The following is a 25,318-nucleotide window of genomic DNA, read 5'->3' on the forward strand; positions in this document are numbered from 1 at the left end:
TGCAACAGTTACTGTGCATTAGTCCTGGAGAGTTTCCAATGAGTCATTCAAGTGATTCATCAAAAATGCTGATTCATTCAGGAATTAATTCATTTGGATTGCAGTCAAAAGCAGTAAGAGTAGTTTGCTAGTTGCTATTCAAAATTGAGCTCATCTTTATAAATGAGTCACTGATTTATTAACTCAATTGATTTGCTCAAAGACACTTAAAATCAACTGATTCATGAAATGACACTCTGTTGTACGTTTAAGAATATTGAACTGCTTCTAGTCTTAATGTCATTACTTTTGTGCCACATAGTCAGCTTTGAAGCTATTGATATGCTAGTGATCTCCTAAAAGTGAGAGTTATTTAGTTTTGCCTAAACTGTAACGAACAAGACTGCATTACACTTTTTTTTCTCCAATCTGTAGACTAAGAATGGCCCTCCACATAATAACACCAGCAACCGTCTTGTAAGTGGCAAATTATGGCTCATGGTTGATATAGTATCAATGCCTATTAGAAAAAAAAAAAAAAAAAAAAAAAACATTTATAAATAGACGGGGAAGGAGGGGGTACTCTAGGTTCTACCTATCTATCTATCTATCTATCTATCTATCTATCTATCTATATATATATATATATATATATATATATATATATATATATATATATATATATATATATATATATATATATAGTGCTGGTGACCCAACTTTTCAAAGTAAGTCACAAAATAGCATCTTCATCTGCCCCTTCATCTGCCCCCAGTGCAGCAGGAGGTGACATCAAATCTCATATGCACTTCTAATCTATCCATCCCACCATTCTATTTCCTTAGCTATAGTTCTTCTTAAGTAATCATTTGGGTTGCAAAGGCTCCGTGCTTATGTGGCTGGTAGCAGCGCTGTTTGGTGGATGGACTGTTAGGAGACCCTGACTCTTGATCAAGTCTTTCTGTGTAGCCCCCTGGAGAGCTGAGGAACATAGGCATCCATCTTCTTTAAATGCAGTGTGACCGCCAGAGTGCCTTGTCCCGCAAAGTGCAAGATTAAGCTCTGCTAACCAACTCCCTAAATCTTCTTTACTGGACTGCAGGCCAGACTAGTGAGGTGAACCACCACACCCACAAACCCCTGGAACCCTTCAACCTCTAGCCAGAAGCCCAAGCTCCCTTGACCCAGGTAAGCAATGTATTATCCAGCCGATCAATTGATAAATTGGCCTTTCTGGTCTGCCGTAACTAAATCAGCCAATTCTGATGATTCAGCAGTGGTATGGGAGCCTGGGTGGGTGTCACCAATCAACAGTCACTACCGCCCAGGACAAGTATGGACATTCTACTGTCACTTGAACTTAATTTATTGGAAACCAGCACATTGAGCAAGCCTGTGCTGTTTCACAAGTTGTTCAGGCTTGAGCTTGAAGAACGGTGAGAGAAAATTGTGAAAGGACAGTGGCATAAGTCAAAAACGTGTTAGAAGAAACCGAACCAATGGTAGCTTTTGTGTACATTAAAGAAATCAGACATCACTTCTAGTTACCTCGGGTTAACTTGTATTCTTTCTCTATTTTGTTCTACCTGAATTCTGATATATAACATACACCACAGATCTATTGGGATAAAATTAGTTTTTTAGAATTTTGACATATACCATAGAGATATCAAAAAAAAAAAAAAAAAAAAAAAACGTTTCAAGTTTTGCCATCTCTTTGGCCTTTGGTTAAGATCGCTTACACATTCTTCCATGCCTGCAGCTGTAACTCTCTAGCAGAAACTACCAAAAGATGAATCATCTTGAAGTGAGCTGAGAAACTACAATAATTCAGCCTGAGGGATTCGGAAGTTACAACAGAAGAGCCGTGAAAGAGTACGATTACGTCACAACAAATACACTCTATGCCAGACATAAACATGTTTTCTGTGATCAGATTATAATCAGAAATACCTTACCACATTAAATGCCAGGTATTTAAAAAATTTATAATAATTAATTAAATAACTAAATCATGCTGTAATTTGTTGTTGTTGTGTGTTTATTTTGTTAGTGAGAGGAAAAACAAAATAAGTTTGCATATTTTTAGCATATATTTCCATATTCATATAAATGCCACTCTCAACAGTGTCTGGATTTTCAGTAACAGTAAAATGTTGCTTGCATATATCAGACTTATTCTTACCCCTATAAGCAGTGCTTTAAGTGGGCCGGTACGCACCGGTACTCAGTAACGCCACTTCCAAATATAGCTCTTGAGCGTACCGCCACTTCTCCGTGCGCCCAGAACGCGCTTTTAGCGTACCGGTACGCTCATTTGGACATCTGTTTTAATAGAGGATTTGATCTTTTACCTGCACTGCCGATTTAATGCAAGCTTCCTAATTCATCCCACCGAGAGCAGAAACTACATTACCCATTCACCCTTAAGTTATACAAGAGAATAGCGCATGTGTCGCTTTTCCCACTGTTAAGTGTCAACAACTCAACCGGGCCGGAGAAGGTGTGTGAAACTTGTTATGAGTGTACACTCAGTTCGGTTAAACTCAAATACAGTTAACAACACTTAATATGTTCTCTTAGCTTCAGACTCTGAATACTGAAAGAACAAGATCAGAATCAGATGATTCGCTGACTGACACCTCACCAAGTCTGAATGATATCACTGCAGGTCAGACTCAAGCTAATGAAGTAATGTAGCTCTTTCAGGTAGGGTGACCAGACGTCCCGAAGAATTCGGGACAGCCCCAAGATCTAAACTGTTGTCCCGACTCCCGAATCTGGCCCTAATTGTCCCGGAAATTATACTAAAGCAAAATCTTGAGTATTTATTGTCTGATAAACATTAAAAACTGTCTGCGGATGTTGAGTCGTCCTGCAGCCCCCGCCGGCTGCTCATTGGCTGCAGCATCTTTTTTCTAAGTTCTAAAAAAATAGAACGGCTAGGCACAAATTTAGATATTCATTTATCTAATTAATCTATAGCCTATGCACAAAGACAATATGATATTTTTGTTCCCTTTTTGTTTTAAAGCTTGATGAAGAGAGAGAGCGCAAGTTGCTGCAGCTGCGAGGAGGACAGTGATGCACGCGCACAGGAGTGATTGACAGTTCGCGGCACTGTGTACAAAAAATACTCCGCTACACAATTATTTTCGTTATTTTCGTTTAAGCTTATTAACGTTAAGTGTTACAGAAAGGTCTGATTTACGCACTTTTACAACAGTCACTTTGTTTTTTTTTTTTTGTTTTTTTTTTACAATGACATTTGAGTTCATTATTTTAATGTTGCTGTTTCTTGTTCCAGACTAAAGAGTAATGACAGATGGTTGATCTTTGAATAAAAATGTGTTTAGTTAAGGTTTGAAATTAATTATCTTTTAACCCCCCCCCCCCCCCCCCCACCCCGATAATAAAATAGCCTACCGGCTACCTCTTTTGGGCCACTTAAAGCACTGCCTATAAGTGAAGAACGAAAAATAACTTGAGAGTGCATATCAGAGCCTTTACGCATGACAGCATTTTTGTTTGTAGTTTAGTAAAACGTTCCCACACTCTACTGATTCCTCTTTGTTTGAACTTCTAATAAGAGTGCCTTCTTCTATTAGATTCCGTTAAGGATGGCTGAATTGTAGTCTCGCACAAATTTTAGTGTCACACTGGACAAATCATGTTATTGAAATGTTTTATTGTTGACAAATGTTGACTAATTGTTTAGCTCCTATGTATAAAGTTGATACTATAGTATTGATTGTGGTCCACCTGTGTATCTGACACGCTCCCCCCAAATCATGTTACTAAAACATCATATCAGGAAATCAAATTCCTTGTATGTGTAAACATACCTGGCAATAAAGCTCATTTTGATTCTGATTCTGACATGCTGGAAAAAATTGTAGGCTAAATTGTGTGCACGATTTACTGATTCGTTCCCTCAATGTACTAAAACGTGCACACGATTACTATTGCGTTCCTTCGATTTAGAATTTCGTTCACTCAATTTATAAATGTTGGGCACGATTTACTAATTAGTTCCCTCAAATTGCTAAATTTAGCAAATCGAGGGAACGAATTAGCAAATCGTGTGCAAAATTTATAAACCGAGTGAACGAAATTGTAAATCGAGGACGCAATAGTAATCGTGTGCACATTTTAGTACATTGAGGGAACGAATTAGTAAATCGTGCGCACAATTTATTTATTTTTTCTTGCATGTCATGTGCGGGGCTCCGTACTTGAGAGACTAAAATTCATATAAAACAAGTGTCCTAGCCTCACAAACACATTTCATCCCAGAGCAGGAGCTTGTACTTGGAGTGCTGATGTGATATTCATCTCCACTGGCGTAGTGTTATGACTAAAGGGGGATCGCTAATCAAATGAGAGGTTGTATTTAATATCCCTCTGTTCCCGTATGGTGCTTGAGCACAACAGCACTAAAGAAATACACTAGATTAGAGCTGGGTAGAAGCCATTGATTACTGCATAGTGTCAGAGCCTGACAGCCCCCATTGATACCATAGTTATCAATAGGCTATTACAGAACAATTGGCAAGGCAGACACCTGTTTCAAAATAATTGACACATACACACAAAAACAAAGGCAAACACATATGCAACACCTTGATAATTCTATATGATTATATGCTTTTTAAACTTCAGAAATGTGCATAACCTGATACAACCTTATACAGAATAAGTGCGCTATATGTGGTGACACTAATGCTTTCTATGCAGAAAGATTTTTATGTTCAATGTCAGTACTGATAAAAAATAACCACTCTGTAAGAAATATTATGTGTATTTAAATGGTATGTGTCAACACCCTAAAAGGTATGACTACTTTAACCATGGTTGTTGGAGGTAAATATTTATAAAAGCATTTAAACAGCAAGTTAACCTTGCTGCATGTGAGTCACTAAATCTAAAACTGATACAAAAAAGTAATAAATCAATAATCATCGCCTTCATCATTCAGTAAAACTTACACAAAAATAAAAATAGTGTTTAGAAAAACATCACTTGAAAACCAGTCACCAAGCTCTCTACATGGCAGAAAATGTTGTTCAGGACTTACATTGTTCATGTACTCGCTCAGCAGGTCTTGCAGGGCCTGGCGCACGGCGTTGCACTCTGCCACAATGCGTTCGCGGCGATCGTCGCGTGTGCAGGAGGAATCAGCCATGAGGGCAGCACCACTGATGATACTCTCCAGACGTTCCTCCAGTGACGGCCTGAAGCGAGCCTCACTGAATGTTAGCGGGTCCAAAATGATTTTATTCTGAAATTGAAAAATAAATAAAAAAAATAAATAAGACCAGGGATATGGATTGAGTTTTAGATTAAAACTAAACATACCATGAAGAACTTCAGGAAGAATCACTTGTAGGCTGATTTTTACCATTGTGAGACATGTTTATTTATTTATCACAATATAATTTAAATGTCTGATGATACCAGCTAAAGTATCACAATACCATGCAGTATTCTGTTAATTAATGATTCAAACATCTTGAACAACTTTTTTTAATAAATGCTTATATGTAAATGAAAACAGACCACATTTTACCACATTGGTCTGTGAAAAACTGTAATACGGGAGCATTTTCCCCCTCATATCTTGAAATTTCCAACTCTGACTGGAGGCCAGTATTACAGTTTTTTCTGAACTGCTTAAACTTGAAACCATCACTCATTTTCTCAAAACCTTAAACACAAATACAAACCTTCAAACTAAATTCACAGAACCCCTGACTCTTCTGGCAAAATCAAACATTGGCTTTAAAACCCATTTCACCTGTACTCAAAATCAAACAGAGCTTTCAAATCACACACATATATATTGGTCAATAAAATACACACTACAGATCACTCATTAAAAACACTATTTATCCAAAAATAAAAGATAGTAGTAAAGAAAAAGTTGAAAGCATTATCTAATTCTTCACATTTGTTCTCTCACATAAGAACCATCAAAAAAATTATAAAATTTATCAATGGTAAGAAATTAAAAGCTATAAAGCTCAAATAAAATTTGAGACCAGAAACATTACGTAACTGTAAGAGTAAAGAAACGAACTAAACACTGTGTTTGTAAGAACGGTTGGGAATTATTAACTAATATCTGCATCCATTGTAGGGCTGGGTGATATATATATATAAAAAAAAAAATGATATCTCGATATTGTCAATTTTTTTACGATATTCGATATATATCTCTATATGTTTGCGTTTGCATTTAAATAATAAAAAAAACATGATTTTCTTTTGCCCATAAAAAAAAAAAAACACACACACAAAAAAAAAACAATTTAGATTAAACAGCTTATTTAAGCAGTTAAAAAATCTAGACCAAGAGATCACTTCCTGCTTTTTAATAAATGAATACATGTAAGCCTATATGTAACTGACGCAGTGCAAATAAGTACAGAAAGTGAATTCTGTCAACTTTTTAGTGGATGCAATTCACAATTTATACTATGCAACTGGGATAAGTATTTTATTTAAAACATTTTAACAAGTTTTTAAGCTAAGAACACAAGTCTGTCAACTTTCTGCAGTTTTAAGAGAAGCTCTGTGTCATGAAACTATGTTCCTACTGACATTAAAAACCATCTTAGATGGGGAGCTAGTTGCTGAAGCACAAAGCTATTTCTTATATATAAATATATATAAATGAATACCAAAGACTTTTGCATTCTCTCTGTCTATATTATGGAAACTGGTAAACATATCAGTAAAATTCCCCAATAGTAATTCCAATTGGCCATAGCCTATGTTTCTCTATTCAAACATCAGCGGTCGAGTAAGTGCATTTATTTTGCGATCACAAATGCAAACAATACAGTTGAGATCTCACGACAGAACACAGACCGGCTGAACGACGCTTTCATTAGATAGCTCAATTCCAGCTTGTTATTAGTGTTTTCAGATTATCGTCGGTGGCTCTTCCACAATGAGGAGTGAGCACGTGCGCATATTTCCCAGATTGCTTAAAATAAGCAAACACCGGGCAGAAAATGTAACCCTATAACAGCTATCATTAAGCTCTCGTAGTAGAGGGGCGTAGGGCAGGTACAGGTTCCTTTTTTGGACATTCGGCGCGTTCTTTTGGGAAAGTATGCTTTAATTTGAAATATTCGATATCCCCATATATTCAAATTTTACATCTTCGTCAAAATCATTCCGATACTATTGCTAATATTCGATATATCGCCCAGCTCTAATCCATTGCTGCTCTCATGTCACTTGACACATGAATGAATGGCTCAGAGAGGTCAAAACTAGAGAGGTGAACTAATAATTTAATTCCACATGCGTAAAAAATTAATCCCTTGCTGAGACAAATGGCCCGTTCCGTTCAAAATGAATGAATCGTTCAATGAGGACCCATCACTACGAAAATGAATGTAGCAGAAACACTGGTGAATTTGTGTGTGTGTGTGTGTGTGTGTGTGTATACCCTAAAGTCAGTCATTAACTACTGATGTAGTGTATAAAACAACCTTCCAAATTTTTTCGATTATTGCTTTATAATGTATGCCTTAGTCTCACAAACAGTAGTTTCCATTAGCAAACCACTGAAGACAGTCAGTTAAAACCCATAGAGAGGCTGCTAAGGTGACCTTCAAGGGGAGACCCAGGGCCTCGGTTTACAACCACATTGTGATTTAATGGGGCTTTTAAACACAGGATGCAGACTCAAGAACATCCTCCCTTTTTATTGATGAAAAGATGCTACCAAATACAGGCTTTATGATCTCTAGGGCTGGGATGGGAAAATTACCATATTGATAGTGCCGATATTATGTTTTATGGCTATATATGGATACTGCTTCGGCAGCAGTTTGCATTTTGTGGACTTTGCCAGTGCAGATGAGTTGGAGGTGGCATTTAGAGGTAGCTAGTGAGTGCGCCCTTTACTTTTGAGACTAGTATTCAGAAAGCCACTCAGACCTGGTGGTTAATAATAAGTGCACAGATCCGTCATCATTTATAACTCAGCGTGCGCTTCCTGTTCTTTGGCATATCCACAGACAGGAAATTATGTTTGCATCTTTTGTACTGTATGTGCTAATCTAGCAGCAATACTGCCAGCTAACAGCAGCACAATTAGAGATAGAAATACATAGAGACAGCTTTCCCATAATAGCCTGTTGCCATGGAGATCAACTCTTAAGTAAAAGCAGTAGCAGCAGTCTTGGCCATCTCAATGACTCTATTTATAGGTTTGTTTGAAATCTGTCGGCATCAAGTTCCCGGCTCTATTACAGTCTGCCCTCTTCTGCCTGATTGAGGAGCTAAAACAAAGACTCGTGGGAAATATTTGATTGAAAAGCAACAGGCAGAACTTTCAGATGCCGACAGGCTGGACCAAAGCCAATGTAAAACAATTTGTACAGATTACTTAGATCTTGTGTGTCGCATATTGCGAGTACATATTCCAATTATTACAATGAGTTATTCGATTTATGTAAAGACAACCTGAAACAACAGCTTTTCCAACACATCTGACTTTTGTAATGCAGTGCAGACTTGAGTTAAACAATATTTAGCAGGACGTAATGTAGGCCAAGACCTGATTTGATTAAACAGGAATTGATTGGATTGTGAAAATCTAGCTCATATTTGTGGTTAATATTTCTCCACCTGCATAGCCTTCAGACATCTATTTCTTTACAGTCGCATTGATTCATAAGCACTGATGAATCATGCTAAATGAGACCAGGTACATTCATTACACAAACAAACAAGATCAATTTTGTTTTCACGCTGTCCTTAAGAGAGGCTTATTGCATTGCTCGCAGAATTATTGAAGAAACAAAAACTCATCAGTGCTTGTGGGACTGGGATCCGTCATGAAGCCTGGATCTTGGTCTTATCACAAAACTTCTCTATATGGTTTTCGAGGACAGCAATGCATACAAATACATACAAATAGCCTTCACAAAAATTAAAAGAAATTTAAAAAAACTTGATATGTGTATAGATAATATGGTTCTGATTTTATTCAGCAAGAATGTCTTACATTTATCAAAAGTGATAATAAACATTTGCATTTTAACAAAAATGTTTTATCAGCATATAAACCACCACAGACCACCCAATAAGTCTTTTTTAGGCTGGTCTGCCTCAGCGGTCTAACAGTGCTTGTTAATGTCAAAATGACTGAGCTGGCCAATCAAATAAAAGTGGGCCAGGTTTATTGTTCACAAAAGCAGAGTGCATATTCCAGCACGAAGCGTCAGTTTAACGTTGCAAGACATGAAAATGTTAAATGACCGATAGATTTATCCAGTGACGCAAACTACTCTACTTTTTTTCTCAAATAAAAGTCGAGAGAGAGACATGGAAGTTGCATGCAAAGCACACGGTTTTAATGCACAACTACTTGCCAATCAGAATACGTTATTCAACAATACCATGGTATATAAATTGGTCTCCCCATAATGTTAAATATATGGTTACAACCTTTTATATCACTGAATCAGCATGATTTCTAAAGATCATGTGACACTGAAGACTGAGGTGTTGAAATGGTGAAAATTCAACTTTGCCATCCCAACATACATGATACAAAATTCTTTGCAGATAAACCTTTAAGAAAATCTAAATTCTCTAATCTAGACGACACATAAAACATACAATATGCACTAAGAAGACAAATGAAGTGAAATGCAAAAAGTCATTCTGTAAGGGTGCCATCAATTTGTCAGCCCAAAACATAATTAGTCCAGATTGATTGCTGAGGAGTACACAAACTCATCTGTAAAAATGAGATTCAATCAGTTATGTAGTGTACTGTATGTGTGTGTGTGTGTTTTAGAAGTGGGTGGGATTGCCACTTACTCCTCTCACACAATATGACAGGTTGTTTTTCAAGGACGGTATAATGAGGGAGCATCCAGGAGAGCGGTGCATTGAACGCAACCTACTTTTACACAGTGACTAAAGTGCTTTGGAGCGAGAGGATGGGAAAGAGGAAAAACATGGGTGAGAGAGAGAGCGAAAAGGACAGAAAGAGGGTGACAAACAAAGTTGGCTAGGCCGGTGACTAGTCTGTGCGGGTTATTAATGACTTGTGTCTATCTAGGGTGTCTCTAATTCAGGCTGGAATCCAGCAAACCACTGTCCTACATTCAATGAGTGTGTGAGTGTGTGCGGACATACAGCAAGGTTAAGAGGGCCGGAGTGCCATCTGACTGATTCATACAAACACCACCTGCTCCATCGCAGTGCCACCAACACTTCCCCCTTTGATCTGCTATTAAAATGTTTCTGTCATCACTGTAATGCAACTGCCCACATCAGAAGTCTGTCTCATGTGTTTCTGTTGTGTGTTGGCGAGCCTTCTGTCCACCACAATGGTTTATATACACCACTCACATGCATACGCTTGCTTGTGTTTAAGTTCGAGTCCTCACAGTCTGTAGGGTAAAAGAGTTGTTCTAAAACTGAGAAAGCATAAGTAAACACATTTTATATGACTGATGCAAACAAAGAATGACAAACTCAGTATTAAAAAGTTTTGTTTTGTTTTGTTTTTCTTGTCAGGTTACAGTAATCTCATAGATGCCACATCATTTAAAGCTGTTTTCCTCTTCTCTCCCTTATCCCCTCCCTTTCATAGATTCAGTAAAGTTATTATTTGCCTTATTAAATTCATATTTCCCACCTTTTCTCTCACTTTTAGAATTAAATGCCATTTATTTTGTGCTGCTCTTTTTTTAGTGCCTGCATTACACTGTGAAAAGTTTCACCAAACAAACCACACTGAAATATGCTGCAGTAACAATTCAGGTTGATCTGAAACGATTATGGACATTATTAAAAAATAAACCTTTTCTGATATTGAAAACCTTCAGTGAGATATTCAGATCAGTGTTGCCATTGTAGGCTTTTTTCATTCATGCAAGTTTTTTATTTATACAGTATATATCTATAAATCTTAATTCAAAATATCAAGTGAATTGTGAATGCCAAGTGATTCATTTATTTATTTGTTAATTAATTAATCAATTAAACAGATTGTTTTTGCACTGTGGTTTATTTGCACAAAATGTAAGCAGTTAAACACAGAATATAAATAAAAAAATAAAAATAAAAAAACTGCCAAAACCTGATATAGACACACACACACACACACACACACACACACACACAAAGCAGCCTGTGGGTTCCACAAGCCAAAACAAACACAAGGGGAAGTAAGCATTATCCTGCTCTGATAGAACAAGACATGGTGAAAAAAAAAAAAAAAACATTAATGTCAGCTGTCTGACAGACACAAACAGAGATGCAAAGAGATGGTGAGAAAGCTTCACAATACTAAGTGTAGTGGTAACGCATTACAAGTAATGAAAGTTACATAATCAGAGTACTTTTTTTCAAGTAACTAGTAAAGCAACGCATTACTTTTTAATTTACAAGATAATATTTGAGTTACTTTTTCAAAAGTTTTTTTTTTTTTTTTTTTTTTTTTTTTCATTTATTGACTGACAAGTCTCCTGTCCCCATACCGGGAGAAATCTGAAGTACAGAGGCGTTGTGTCAGCTGTGTGAACATGATGTAGCTTCATCCTACTCGATTTAGTATTCATCAAACTGAATTAAAATAGTGAAATGCAAACTCAGAATATGTCCCCATACCTGCAATAATTAAATATGTTCAATACCACAAATGTATTGAATCCCATTTTACTAACTAATGTCTTTGCAGATGAACTTTGATGATCCAGGTCAACTATACTAATAAGCAATAATGACTTTAGATAAACTATCAATTGTCCTTAATGTTTTTTTTTTTTTTTTTTTTTTTTAATTATGCTGAGTAGTGTTGAACCTTCTTCTCCTGTGTTCTGCTGTACATATGTGAATTTAATTTTCCTTCAGCCTAAGGTTTTTTCATTACACTGTTTGTGTGAAACAGATTTTTCATTTGCTATAAATAGAACTTCTTATATTAAAAACAATCAAGCCCTGCTCTTATTTAAAAGTAATGCAAAAGTAACGTAGCACATTACTTTCCATCGAAAGTAACTAAGTAACATAATTAGTTACTTTTTTAGGGAGTAACGCAATAATGTAATGCATTACTTTTAAAAGTAACTTTCCCGAACACTGACAATACCTTCCAGGAGGTGGAACCCTCAAAACAGGAGAGCGCCATCTCTCCAACCATCCTGCGGTGTAGATCTGTTCATTCTGTCTGAAAGCCTCTGAAAGTCACACACCGCAAACCAATAGCCAGGCCATTGTTACTATTCATTACATTTTCATGCATAAAGATAAAATATTGAAGTAAAACTAAAATAAAAAATAAAATTAATAAAAGTTAAATAATAAAAAGTAAATTAATAAAAAGTCAGAAAAACACCTCAAAATCACCTTTAAATTAGCAGTGAACTTCATGAGGAATTGTTTTTTTTTTTTTTATTATTATTACTTATTAGTTTTACTTTCCATCTTTTGATATGTATTTTATGCATACAAATTGTGTCCCCTTTTTTCTGTATCATCATCATCATCATCAGTAGTAGTAGTAGTAGTAGTAGTAGTAGTAGTAGTAGTAGTAGTAGTAGTAGTAAAATTGACAAAGGAACTGATTGATTTAAAATATGCAGGCAAAAATAGCTAGAAATGACAGGAACTGTAAGCACAGTGTTGAAAGTGTTTTAGATTCATTTGGTGTTGTAAGCATGAGGAATGACCGTACAAAGATCTTCACTGCATCAGTAATTCACAGATAAAAAGAGCTGCTCATTAATCTGTTCCACTGTGGTTCATAAATCGTTGCTTCATCATTTTAAGATAAGAAGCAACAGAAGAAACAAGGAACCAGTTTGCCAAAAAGTAGTACACAAATAACTCTGATCACTATAAAAAGTGAAATATGGTAAATTTTGAAATTTCATATACGTGTGTGTGTGTGTGTGTGTGTGTGTGTGTGTGTGTGTGTGTGTGTGTGTGTAAAAGAAAGATGTTGAAGTGATTGAAGTAATTTCCCATCAGACTATATTTTACTTCTGAACGTTCAGTGATGTATTTATTTATTTATTAATTAATCAGTTTTTTCTAAACAAGACAGAGTCAGCAAAGAGGGATGTAGCAAGGATTCTTCATTCATAAAACATTTCATTAACTTTCACTCCAAGTGGCAAGCTCATGTTGATCAATGAGTTTTGCTTAAAAAAAAGAAAAGTCACGCAAATCAACCTCCAATCACAGAGACAGAGACAAAAGTTGACTTTAAAAATAGGGAACTTAAATGAAAGGGTACTAAGACTCATAGTAGCCTTTGGAAAACAGCTCGTTTGAATAGGAGAGAGAAAGCACAGAGGAGAGAGCCCCCTGGGGAAAAGCACCTATTGTTATTCACTTTGGTGCTTATTGGAGGCACATGGTCTGAGTGACAGTCTAAAACTACAGTGAAGGGGAGAGAGGAGCGAGACTCATCCTGCACGGATCCGATGCTTTTATTTTACTAGCAAAGACCAATTCATGAACCAATTGTTTGTTTGAGCCAAACATTTCAAGTGAATCAGTTCACAAAACCAAAACAACATATTCATGAATCATTCTTGAGTAAATCATCTCAGCATAGAGCATTCATAGAATTTGACTAAATTTATAGTGCACCCAAAAATGAAAAATTACACAGAAGACATTCTGAAGAATAACTAAACAGTTTCGGGGACCACTGACTTCCATTGCAAGGACAAAACACCAGTAAAACGTACAACGGGAACCAAAACTGTCTGGTTATACACATTCTTCAAAATATCTTATTTTGTGTTCAGCAAAAGATGGAAATACAGTTGTGGTCTCTGCAAAATGTTAATTGGGTTGCTTTATTTTACAGTTCGTGTACTAACATGTACTTATAGTGTACTTACAGTGTATTTATCTAAGAAAGTTCTAGTAATACAAGGTAACTACATGGGGTAGGGTTAGGTTTCGGTTTACGGGTAGGTTCAGGGTTAGTACCTAGTTATTACATAGTTATTGTAATTACTATAATAAGTACATAGTAGGGGTGTAACGATACGCGTATTCGTATTGAACCGTTCGGTACGACGCTTTCGGTTCGGTACGCGGTACGCATTATGTATACCGAACGGTTCGTTGGAGTAATTAATTATATTTGAAAAAAAAAAAAAAGAGAGAGAAAGAAATATAATGATATGCGTTCAACAAGGTAGCCCAATAACCCAAACAACGTAACAGGCAACGCCCCTGACACTCCCGAAGAAGAAAAAAACACCATCTTATATGTTTATGTTAGGCTACTCAGCAGGCGCTCGCTCACTCAGTACGCGCTGAAGGCTCGTTGCAAAATAGCCAATGCGTTTAACAGACTAGAAATGAGAAGATCCTCCAATAACCAACAGGTCTGGTGTTTGGGTGCACTTTGGATTCCCTTTAAGCTATAATGGTGATGGCAAGAGAGTGGTGGATAAAAAAACAACGGTATGTTGCATCTGCAACATGACAGGGTACACCAGCGGGATTACAAAAAAAAAAAAAAAAAAAAAAACAGCGGGAATATCTGGGATATATGCGTCAGTACTATCTGGGAAAAGACGAAAAAAAGGAGAAACATGCACGCAGCAAACTATCCCTGCAGCATTTAGACACTATAGCTTACAGGGAATCCAACCCAAACACTTATTTTAGGATCTTATATTTCTGGTCTGTTAAATGCATTAGACATTTTGCAACGAGCCTTCAGCGCGTGCTGAGTGAGCGAGCGCCTTAGGGGCCGTTCACATATCGTGCCTAAAAACGCGTGGAAAACGCTAAGCGCGTCTTTCTCCTCCTTTCCAAAGCGCTCGGGCAGAAGCGCTCATGAGGCGTCTGTCTTTGCTAAGCAACAATGACGTGCTCTCTCCATGAGACGCGGAAATTTCAGCGAAGGATAAATGGATTTGCAGCTCTAAAAATCGCTTGCAGTAGCTCTGCTACTGAATTTATTTCAAAATTGCAATCCATATACAACTATGATCAGCTGTTCCTTCATCTTGGCTGAGCTCTCAACGTTGTTACGGGAAAGGATGAAGCTGATTGGTTGGTTCTTGTCACATGACCCGCGGTGCGCTTGCGGCATTCTGAAAAGTTGAGATGTTTTTACATTTTGCTGTATCTAAAACGTATCGAACCGAACCGAACCGAACCGTGACATCAGTGTATCGTATCGAACCGAACCGTGAATTTTGTGAACCGTTACACCCCTAGTACATAGTATGTACATGAGGAACAGGACTGTAAAATAAATTGCTACCGTTAATTGTTTTACCAAAATAAGAGGGAACAAGCAAAATTCATGTTATTTGTTATTAAGTTCTGACCTGTATAAAATATTTCACATAAAATATAATAACGTAAATTTGGCAAAATAAAACGTACTGGAAATATCATTACAATTTTATTACACAACACATTTGTCAACACGTATACAAAGCAGTTTTAATAAATAGCACTATGCAGATGAGAGATGTAAATGAAATTGTATTGTTCATTGCAAATGCAAATTATATTATAAATGTTTTTATGAGATGAATCATGGCTGCACTGAGAGACAATTAGAATAAACCCTCTTATTAATAAGAACAGCAACATTTGCCTATGTATTTCTCTTTTTTAACATTTTACAGGCTGTGATATGCCATGTGGATGCCAGGAACCATATGATGACACAACCGAGGCCCCTCTGGGTCACAGGTAGGTCTAGGGTCAGTAAATATCAAGGACCTCTGTGAATGCACAAGGCCAACCTTTGAAGAACTAATAGAATATGATGGATTACTGTAAATGTTAAAATGTTACATCTGCAAGGATTTTTTACTATAAAGCATATCTTATAGCATTGCTGGAGCTAAAGGTCAACTAATCTTTAGTCTAAGCTTTAGGCAAGGCAAAGATCTAGTTTTGTCTTGTTCAGTCTTGAGTTCGTAGTGTTGCAACATTTATTTAAATATATGCATAAGAACAAGCTACAATATACCAAAACTATAATAATGATACTGTAATTCAATCCCAAATTGGAACATAACTGCAGCTCTTAATGGATTTCATAGTGATAAGCATAGCCAGGCATGAAATCATTTATTCTAAGTTGTCATGAAAACATTTGGCGCTTCTCTTAAAAAAACATTTTAAGATATGAAAAGCCCACCTTTATTGCTCTGGGAGAAAATGTACATTTATTTATTCTGCAGATGCTTTTATCCAAAGCAATAAATGAAAAGTAGTACAACATTAGCGATTAGCCATGTGTGCTTGGGGAGGTCCAGAAGACGCATCTGAGGAGCCATTTATATCATGATAGAGTATTTTTGCATAAATGTTTCAATGCATAGAAGCACTATAATTTCCTTGTGCTATAAGCTCAATCTTGGAACACAGGACCATTAAGCATGATTCCTGACCCATTAAGGTTTTTGTTTATTTATTATTATTCCTTTATGTTATATGATTTATTTAGTTATTTGTTCATTCAAATCAGGATATATATGAATGTGCAAATCGCTGATTGCTCTGCCTAACTTTGAAGGAGGACGAGACCTTGTTTCATACACGGTGCACAGAAAAACTATTCCAGCAGACAGTTCCGGCAGGTCGAACCATCTGGACAAAATTGCCCAAATTGAGTTTCAATAATCACAGGTTTTGTAAGGACATAACAGCAAACTGGCTATAAAGTCTAACACCTGGGGGTGGACACTGCATTTAAGTTGTTACTATCAGAAATAAAAGAAGATTTAAAAGTACTGCTGAGGACGGCAGTTCTCAAGAACAGTGGTGCAGTCGGGGTCCTTAAAGCCCATCCATGTGCATGCTTGTCAAGTGTGTCTTTGGACTACATTGTTATAAGACACAGTGAAGACTTTAAGGGCTTTTTCTTGTACATAAAAGATTGATACAGTGTACTGTATCTCCTTCGCCCATATTGTTAGCCTGTCTTCCGTTCGGATCAACGTTAAGCAGTGAGGTCATGTCTTAAAAGCATATAGGATATGCAGTATGTGTAAGTCAGGCCTGACTTGAAGCCACAACGAGGTGACGGCTGACAACTGAGCTTAACCGTAGATGCTAGCTAAGTTAAGCTGATCTGGATATTAGTTTAAAGAGACCACTCTCAACCTCAAACAAGGGGAATTTCTGTGACAGACGGTTGTGAATGAGAAGCCTGCAAGCAGCATTGCCCGTAAGGGTCAGCCTGTAGACCCTAAATCAAAGAGACAATCCACCATTGATCAGGCTCCTGAGAGCTAGCTATGCTCCAGGTCAATAAAAAAGACCAGATGGAGACAACATGATTTAGATACAGTGAAGACAAGAAAAATGGGCCAGTTGTATTATTTGCTGACCTTCATTTGCTTATTTAGTTATTTATTAGTTATTTTATTATTGATTCATTTACTTACGTATTTACTTATTTACTATTTGTTTTTGTTTTATTGTTATTTATGCACATATTTCCTTATGCATTTCCTTGTACTTATTTAGTTACCAATTGTGTGTTTATTCATTCATTTATGTGTCATACAGATAAGGAATGCTATAAGGGTGAGTAAACAAGTTATTTTTTTGTGGGGTAAAAGGTGGTTCTGGCACTTGACCGACCTTCTGGTTTCATTTTCAATTTTGTGTCTGTGCTGCTCTGTTATAGACTGAATGAAGCACAGTCTTCCATCTGACTGCTTCCTTGATCAATTCGGAGCTGTTAGCCACACCTGTAATCCTGCTGCCTGCAAAAACTAGACACTGACCAATCCACTCTCTCTCTCTCTCTGTTGCTCTACAGTGACTGAACAAATGACTTAGCTGGCTTCAAATAGTCATGTCTCTCTCCTCTTCCGGGATGACTTGTGCAAAAAGGTCACATCTCAAAACCAGTATCAGTCTACAAGCACAGTCTCTGTAATACTGATTCATTCATTTCCATGAATTAAAGACCATGCGCCATTAAAAATGCTGTGAAGGTAATTTACCTTGTGCAGCTGCAAATGCACTCAAGTGGCCTCTTGGTGCTATTTGCTTATTGAATATTCAAGTCTCTGATTGCAAAACAGTATATTCAGTTTTCTGTTCATTTGGAAGCAAATCAATTCACAAATTCATTTTTTTTTGTTTGAAACAAACAGATATGGAAAGACAGTTTTTATTGTGAAATATTATTTTATTTCTAATAAATAAATAAATGAAAATTACTGACCAAAACTTTACAACGGTGATTAATTTATATAACTAGGAAAGAAAGATCTAAAACAGTTTGTTGGCAAATTCAACTTAATATGCTGAAATACAATTAAATCCATCTATGTATGGCGGAAGAATCTTAATATTTTTTGAGGCCACCTCTATATAGTCAAATGCTAAGGTAGAACACATGTTGTTTCCCAAAGCCACAGAGCAGCAGCTGGTTTCTGGTAATGTTCTGAACCTCCAGCGGACAGAACTGAGATTGTGAATACCCTTCAGCAGCACAGATATCTAAGTCACATGTGCTCACACACTAAGTGCCCCATTTATCACTCCAAGGGCCCCAGAGTGCAACGAGACCCGAGCAACACAGTACTGTAAAACCCGGATTCTACACCTCTCACATCTCTCCATGTGAGTATCTGGGTTTTACATTTTGCACAAGACTTTGCAGAATACCAGTGACTGTTATATAGAATCACAGGGGGAAACATACACTGAAATACTGTTTGCAAACAAACAGTCACAGTTAGATGTGTCAGAAAGGGGTCACATGTTCTGACCCTACACTGATGTCATTGTCAGAGTTGTGCAACATTCCAAATTTTATTGGAAATGCTAGCTAAAATAATGCCTAACTACACATCAATTCAAAAAAGCAAAATTGACATTAAAAATATATATACTGTATAAATAAATAAAAATAAAAAATCATCCAACTGCCATTAGTGTCGTTTTGACTTTGGATAATGTGAGACTGGCACTTAAATATATAAAACTTAAAAAAAAATTGTAAATACTCTGTAATTTAAGTAATAAAGAACTATTACTGGAGTATATGTTTTCAATAATAATTTCAGCATTATTTCATATATATATATATATATATATATATATATATATATATATATATATATATATATATATATATATATATATATATATATATATATATATATATTAGGGCCGGGACTCGATTAAAAAAATCAATCTAATTAATTAGAGGCTTTGTAATTAATTAATCGAAATTAATCGCATTTTAATCGCATATAAATATTTGACCTGAGAACAGTAATAAGTAATTTTTTTTCACATGGATTTATAGTATACCATTGAATAATGACTGAATACATAAGCTTAAGCAACAAAATATTGTTTATTTTTGTTCAACCAAGTCTAGCAGACCAGTGCAATTTTTGCCATTAAGTGTAGCAATAGCATATTTATAAACAATTTAGAAATAGTACATTTCAGAAATTCAGGAAGCTTATAGGTGCTGGAACCTTCTGTAAAGTGTTTTTTAAGTAAAACACAAAACTGTCAATTACATTCAGAACATTGGGAACACCGACTATTAGAAAACATCTCTCTGTTGCTTCAGAGGCCATAACATACTCAGGTCCAACTCTCAATAACCTTGGCCAAAACAATAAAGAGTTCAACATAAACTGCCAGTTGCACCAACAAAATAATACATAGTTCAACATAAAGTGAAAGTCCACGCTAGCTGCTATATGTTTTGCGTTTAGGTGATACTTGAGGCTCGATGTGCTGCGGTGATATGCGAACGCTAGTTGGTGCTTCAGTATAATCGGTCCAGTGACACTCATCCAGTGAGAAACGTTCCGCAGTGCAAAAATAAGTTATTAAAAATGCGGAATTTTTTTTCCTGTAATTAATTAATCTTAGTTAACGCGTTATTTTTTGTGTAATTAATTAATCTCAATTAACACGTTAAAGTCCCGGCCCTAATATATATATATATAATATTTATTAATGTTTTGTATTTATTTAGCTCATTTTCAATAATTACTGAATTTTAAAACTTATCAATGTCATCATTTCACCTAACACTTCTTTAAGAAGCCCACAGGGTGAACTCTAAGGAGATGAGACCCTGGTCTTCACTGAGCAGCAAGCAGCTGGGCTGAGACCAGCTGAGAGAGTAGATAAATTGAGTTATTATCTGGTTTGATCGGACAGTGGAGTTGAGACAAGAGGCCTGCTTTGATGTAACATCTGGGTGATGCACAAAACAACGAGTCATGCCCGCCTGCTGATGTTTATGACAAACGCAGAAGGACTAGGCCTTGGGTACAGCCATCTGCTCATGTATGGCCATATACGTGTGTACATATGAGTGTGTCTCTGACAGGCACGTTTGCTATTATGATTCTCCTGCCTGGAGCCGGATGGAGAGGAAGCCGGTTACTCACCTCCATTCAGTCATAACATATTAAGGCTTTGTGCTAAAAAGACAGTGAGTCAGTTCTCAAGGCACAGTTTTAGGCCTCTGCTGTACAACCTATCCGCCTGTGTCGTCATCTCACTTCCCGTAAGGCTATGCATTACTGGGACAGTTATGAGTTTGGAGGCTTCTACAGTGACCTATAAAACTGCATAACAGTGCCTTAGAGCAGGGGGCTTCAAAAATGGGGGCCCACGACCCCTAGGGGCCGCACAGTGATACTTCATGGCATCTTCTAATTATTATTTGACTTAAAACTAATATTCGTAGGAAAAATTGAAATATGCATTACATAAAAATATCTAATTTAACAAACTTATGCTACTTTTAATTGAACCTCTGACATGAACATTTACTGTAATAAAGGCAACACACAGTTGCTTAAACTAAAAAAAAAAAGATGCAAGAAAGAAATAAATAAATATTGTTTTGTTTTTTGTTTGGTTTTTCCAGGACAACAGTGGTATATAGTGGTTTATCGTGATTATATGACTGCTTTATAACTTCTAGTTCACACTGATGTTTCTAGGCCATTTTCACAGTTCTGACAAAAATTATGTTACCCAAGATGATTAGATGATTTTTCTTATTTGGCTTGATTTTAATGAATACAATTTGTAAAATCAATGTTTGTTTCCAAGCATAAAAAGAAAATATAACAAATGCAATATGTAGTAACAATGGTGCACTGTTCAAATGGGGCAAGTGGCCTGAAACTCCAAGGACATAAGCTCTCTTACATAAATATAAGTGACCTGGTAAAGTAATCAACCAAAATTCTCTGCAACATATTTAATAAAAGACACATGCTCTGCAATTTATTGAACCAACAAACTATAAAGTGTACGAGGTTAAAATCACAGATGCGGAGCCAAAAATGAGAGCGAAGGGGCCGGGGCACCCATGCAAGAGCAACTTATTTCTTGCCTGTCACTTTTCATTAGGCAGCACAGCAGACAGAGAGCTGATTGAAGTGTTGCATCAAATTTGCAGGCCGGTAATTCCAGGCCACCAGGCTGTGTAAATATTTCAAAGGGGACTCCCTCAGGCACTGTGATGTAATGCTGTGGAGACTCTTATATATATATATATATATATATATATATATATATATATATATATATACATATTTTTTATCAGTGTAGAGAATAAAGAAGTGAAGTGTCAGGAGGGGGTCATTGCTCTGATCCTACACTGAGGTCACTGCAAATCACTGTGGGTTGTAAAGCATTCAAAATTGAGAATGATGAGAAAGAGAATGCTTTTTAGAGCATGTACATTTAATACAAACTATAAATTATGTATATTGTTGTCGCAATCACCTTCTGTGTTGGAGCAAGGAGATTAGGAGCCAGAAAACAGTCTTTAATATTCCAACACGGGGAACACACATGGTAGCCAGGAAAGACACAGATAGCAATGTGTGGACGTTTAATACCGGACCAGGGAGAAAGGAAAAGGATAGAATTCTAATAGGGCAGACAGGTGAAGTGATGAACTTATAATGAGACACACCTGGAAACAATGAACACACAACTGGTACATGAACCAGAAAAAAACAGTTTTCATCTCTAAATACAGAATAATATCAAGATGGAATATAGAGAAAAAAAAAACTGCAAAGTGGAAAAGGACATCTGGCGAAGATAAGATTGTCACAGATAAACTGTATTCAAATAAGTCAACAAACTCGTGTTGATTATGCTAATGAGCAAAGATACTTTGAAATGCCGGTACAAAGGCAGCGGCTGACTGGAGACAAGAATTCAGTAAACATTCAATCAATCCTTCCGAGAATGCAGGAGTCTGTTTGTGTGTGGGTTTGGGAGAAAGCTCAGTACAGCTTTGTGCCTTTGAGCTCTAAACACAGGCCAATATGGCCATGCATACTCACTAATGGCTGAAACTATGAAAACCAGGGATGGCACAACTACCAATGCTTTGGTACAAAGTCAACACTAAAAGTGAGGTGGGGAAAAAAGGAAAATGCAGCCACTTATGTCTTGAAAAAAATAACAACTGAACATGAATTTGGTGAAAAATGTATAACAGTATACAGCTATTTTTCTAATTGGCTTCTCAGCAAACTCTGAAACAGTATTGCTGTACTATTTAAAAAAGAATGCAATGAAGTTTATCAGTTAACATTTACATGTATTCATTTATCAGACACTTTTATCCAAAGCAACGTATAATTGAGCAGCTTTATTTCAAGCACCAATTGCACAGTTTGAATATTTGTTCTGTTAATTTATGTTATATTTCTTGTAATTTCTATTAGTATTTTATTAGTGACTGTTTATTTATTTATTTATTTTTAATTACCTGAAGAATATAAAGCAATGTTTGCTTATATGCAGTTAAAGTCCACGTGGAATCTTTATATTTATTGCATAATATTTATATAAACATTTGAAATAAAACTGTGTTTTCAACAGCATATGCATTTGCCTTTGGTTTCAAAAATATAGACCATTGAAACTAATCTAGTGAAAACTCTAACTGAGGAGTTTATGGGCCAGATTTACTAACAGTTTGTGCCAGAGCAAACCATCTTTTGGTGTTACAAAAGTACTATCAGGATTTAGCAAAACGAGTGAATTCTTTTGGCTGACCTTATTGCATATGCATTTGTAGGAGTGTCCCTATCAGATGCTAAATTTATGTGAGCAGAGTATTTAAATTCATCAAGCAACATGTTTTGCTGAGTTGCGGTAGCCACTTTACTTGTATTTGTGCCATGATTTACCGCCCCAAAAAAGCATGTCTTAACACATTTTGCACTTGACATGGCTGCGATTTTTGCTGCCAGGAGGAGGCACTGCAGAGAACAGAGATTGCGTGGTAGAAGGAAGAGATTTTCTTCCACTTGTATTAATTTATTTGGAATGCCAGAGGATTAGAATCGGCTCTGCTTGTTTGTGACCTCATACTAATTTGTGCTGCTCTTGGTAGATTGCGTTGGTCATTATGGAAATGAGATGTTGTGTCTGTGTTCTTTAATTTGCACATTGTCAGTAGATCATCCTCAGAATGTTCCACTCCCATCAGTTATTTTCTGGAACTGTGCTCTCGAGCTATCTTGCCTCGTTTAGTAAACATGGCCCTTAGTTTTCCATTTGGATTCTTTCTGTCTGCAATTTTGTTCTGTAAAAACACAGTTTCCCTGTTGTAAACCAATTTAAATGGAACTTATAGTTGATTGGTTGATTGACCGACTGGCCAGCGCAACTGAAAATGTAAGAAAATAATATTTAATACATATTTTTGAAATGATTGACAACCATGCTAGTCATTACAAACCCATGAGTTCTGTAAAAATCATCCAGATAATTTTCAAATTAGTGTTTAAAATAGACCGCCCATCAATGTGTTAAAAGCTTCTGCAGTGTGGGATTCCTCTCTTAAACAGCCTCTTTTAAAATCCTCTCTGTGTTGCTGAAACATGGTTTTATTTCCTTATTCTAACTGATTTGCTTACACGACTGCGATTATTTCCACAAGCTATCTGCTTTGTCGGTACTCTGGAGTCTCCTGGCGTTCTGGCACTTTCATGTCCCACATCGCCGCTCCTCTGTTTCCTAATACGTCTCCTCATTTCAAACACTGGAACGCAATCACCTAGTCTCCCTCAGTGGACACCAAATAAAAAAAAAATCACCAAAAGCCTCTTCATCTCGCACCTTATCAAAACAGTTCTTGCTTGACAAACGCCAGTATATGGAATATATTATGAAAGCGTTACCCTCATAAAATATGCAGCGCTGAAGCTTACACACAGTAATAAAGAAATAAAGAATCTCTATATAGTGTAAAATATGCTAATTAGCCACACAACATTCATCAAGAACTTTGCTCGCCTGTGCGGCTGCAAGAGTGCTTCGTTATTGATAGACTTTCTCATTGACCTGTTCTTGGCAGAGTTTGGGAATCGATGAGGCGTCAATCTCATATCCATATTTGGCCGGATGAACATATGGCGAAATGTTTTGTTCTTGTGAGGTTGGTAGAGCAGCTTCATTAATCATTGCTTCTTCTAATGGGCCAGCAGAGGGCACTCGTGGCTTCTTAATGAGGCTGGAGCCCGTCCCGGCCTTTCTCTGGCACTAGCCTGTTTGGATGTCTTTCCGTGAGCTGAGAGTTAAGGGAACAGACCCCACAACCTCCCGGTGTCAAGGGAGCCTGTTCCGAACACAGGGCTGCTATGCATGGCACCCACTGGCCACAGAAGCAGATGGGCACCACAGGGAAATTCCTAGAGGTGTAGCGGCAAATCTGTCAACATACTACAAACATGGTGGGTAATTAATGTGGCAGAAAGAGAAGTTAGGCCCTTCCTCCAACAACACGGCCCATATTGGGGTAAGCTCAGACTGAGGAGCAAATGGATGAGCCATAACTGGCCTGAACTCGAAGAAAACTGTACTATTAAGATGTTATGCAGTTGAAGGATTTGGGAAGGAGCTCCGTAAATTTGAACAATATTAAGGATGAAATAATTGAAATATAACTGCATAAAATGCATGCTGTGTTTTATCTCACAGATATAGGTCAGAAAATGGAAAGATTAAAAAGAGGGAATCGAGAAATGCAGTCTGTGGTAGCGATCAAAGAGCCAGAGAATATGAACTGAATGTGAAAGCCTCTCTAACATAGCGTTCTGGTAACTCATTATAGGACTTCATCCATTATTTACTAGAAGCACACACCAGTGCGCTTTCCAGAGGAACCGGATTGTGAGCCTACTTTGGCGGCTCCATGGGGGATTCGTACATTAGTAAAGACAGTTGGCCATTTACCTGAATAATTTAATATACAGTTACAAATCACTTTATTACATAGGAAAAGAAAATCTTAATTTTATGAATGATTTTGTTCAAAACAAAG

The 25,318-nt window shown here is 36.7% G+C and overlaps 1 protein-coding gene across 1 annotated transcript in view; it reads right to left on the minus strand.

Annotated features, from left to right (window-relative positions):
• The window catches only part of ctnna2 (catenin (cadherin-associated protein), alpha 2), a 392,860-nt gene that overhangs the window by 276,999 nt on the left and 90,543 nt on the right, over positions 1-25,318 (minus strand). Inside the window, exon 7 of the mRNA XM_026273010.1 lies at positions 5,057-5,260. Coding sequence (XP_026128795.1) covers positions 5,057-5,260 — 204 coding nt within the window. The remainder of the gene's footprint in view (positions 1-5,056; positions 5,261-25,318) is intronic.

This window comes from Carassius auratus, chromosome 1, assembly GCF_003368295.1.
Source record: "Carassius auratus strain Wakin chromosome 1, ASM336829v1, whole genome shotgun sequence".
Lineage (NCBI taxonomy): Eukaryota > Metazoa > Chordata > Actinopteri > Cypriniformes > Cyprinidae > Carassius > Carassius auratus.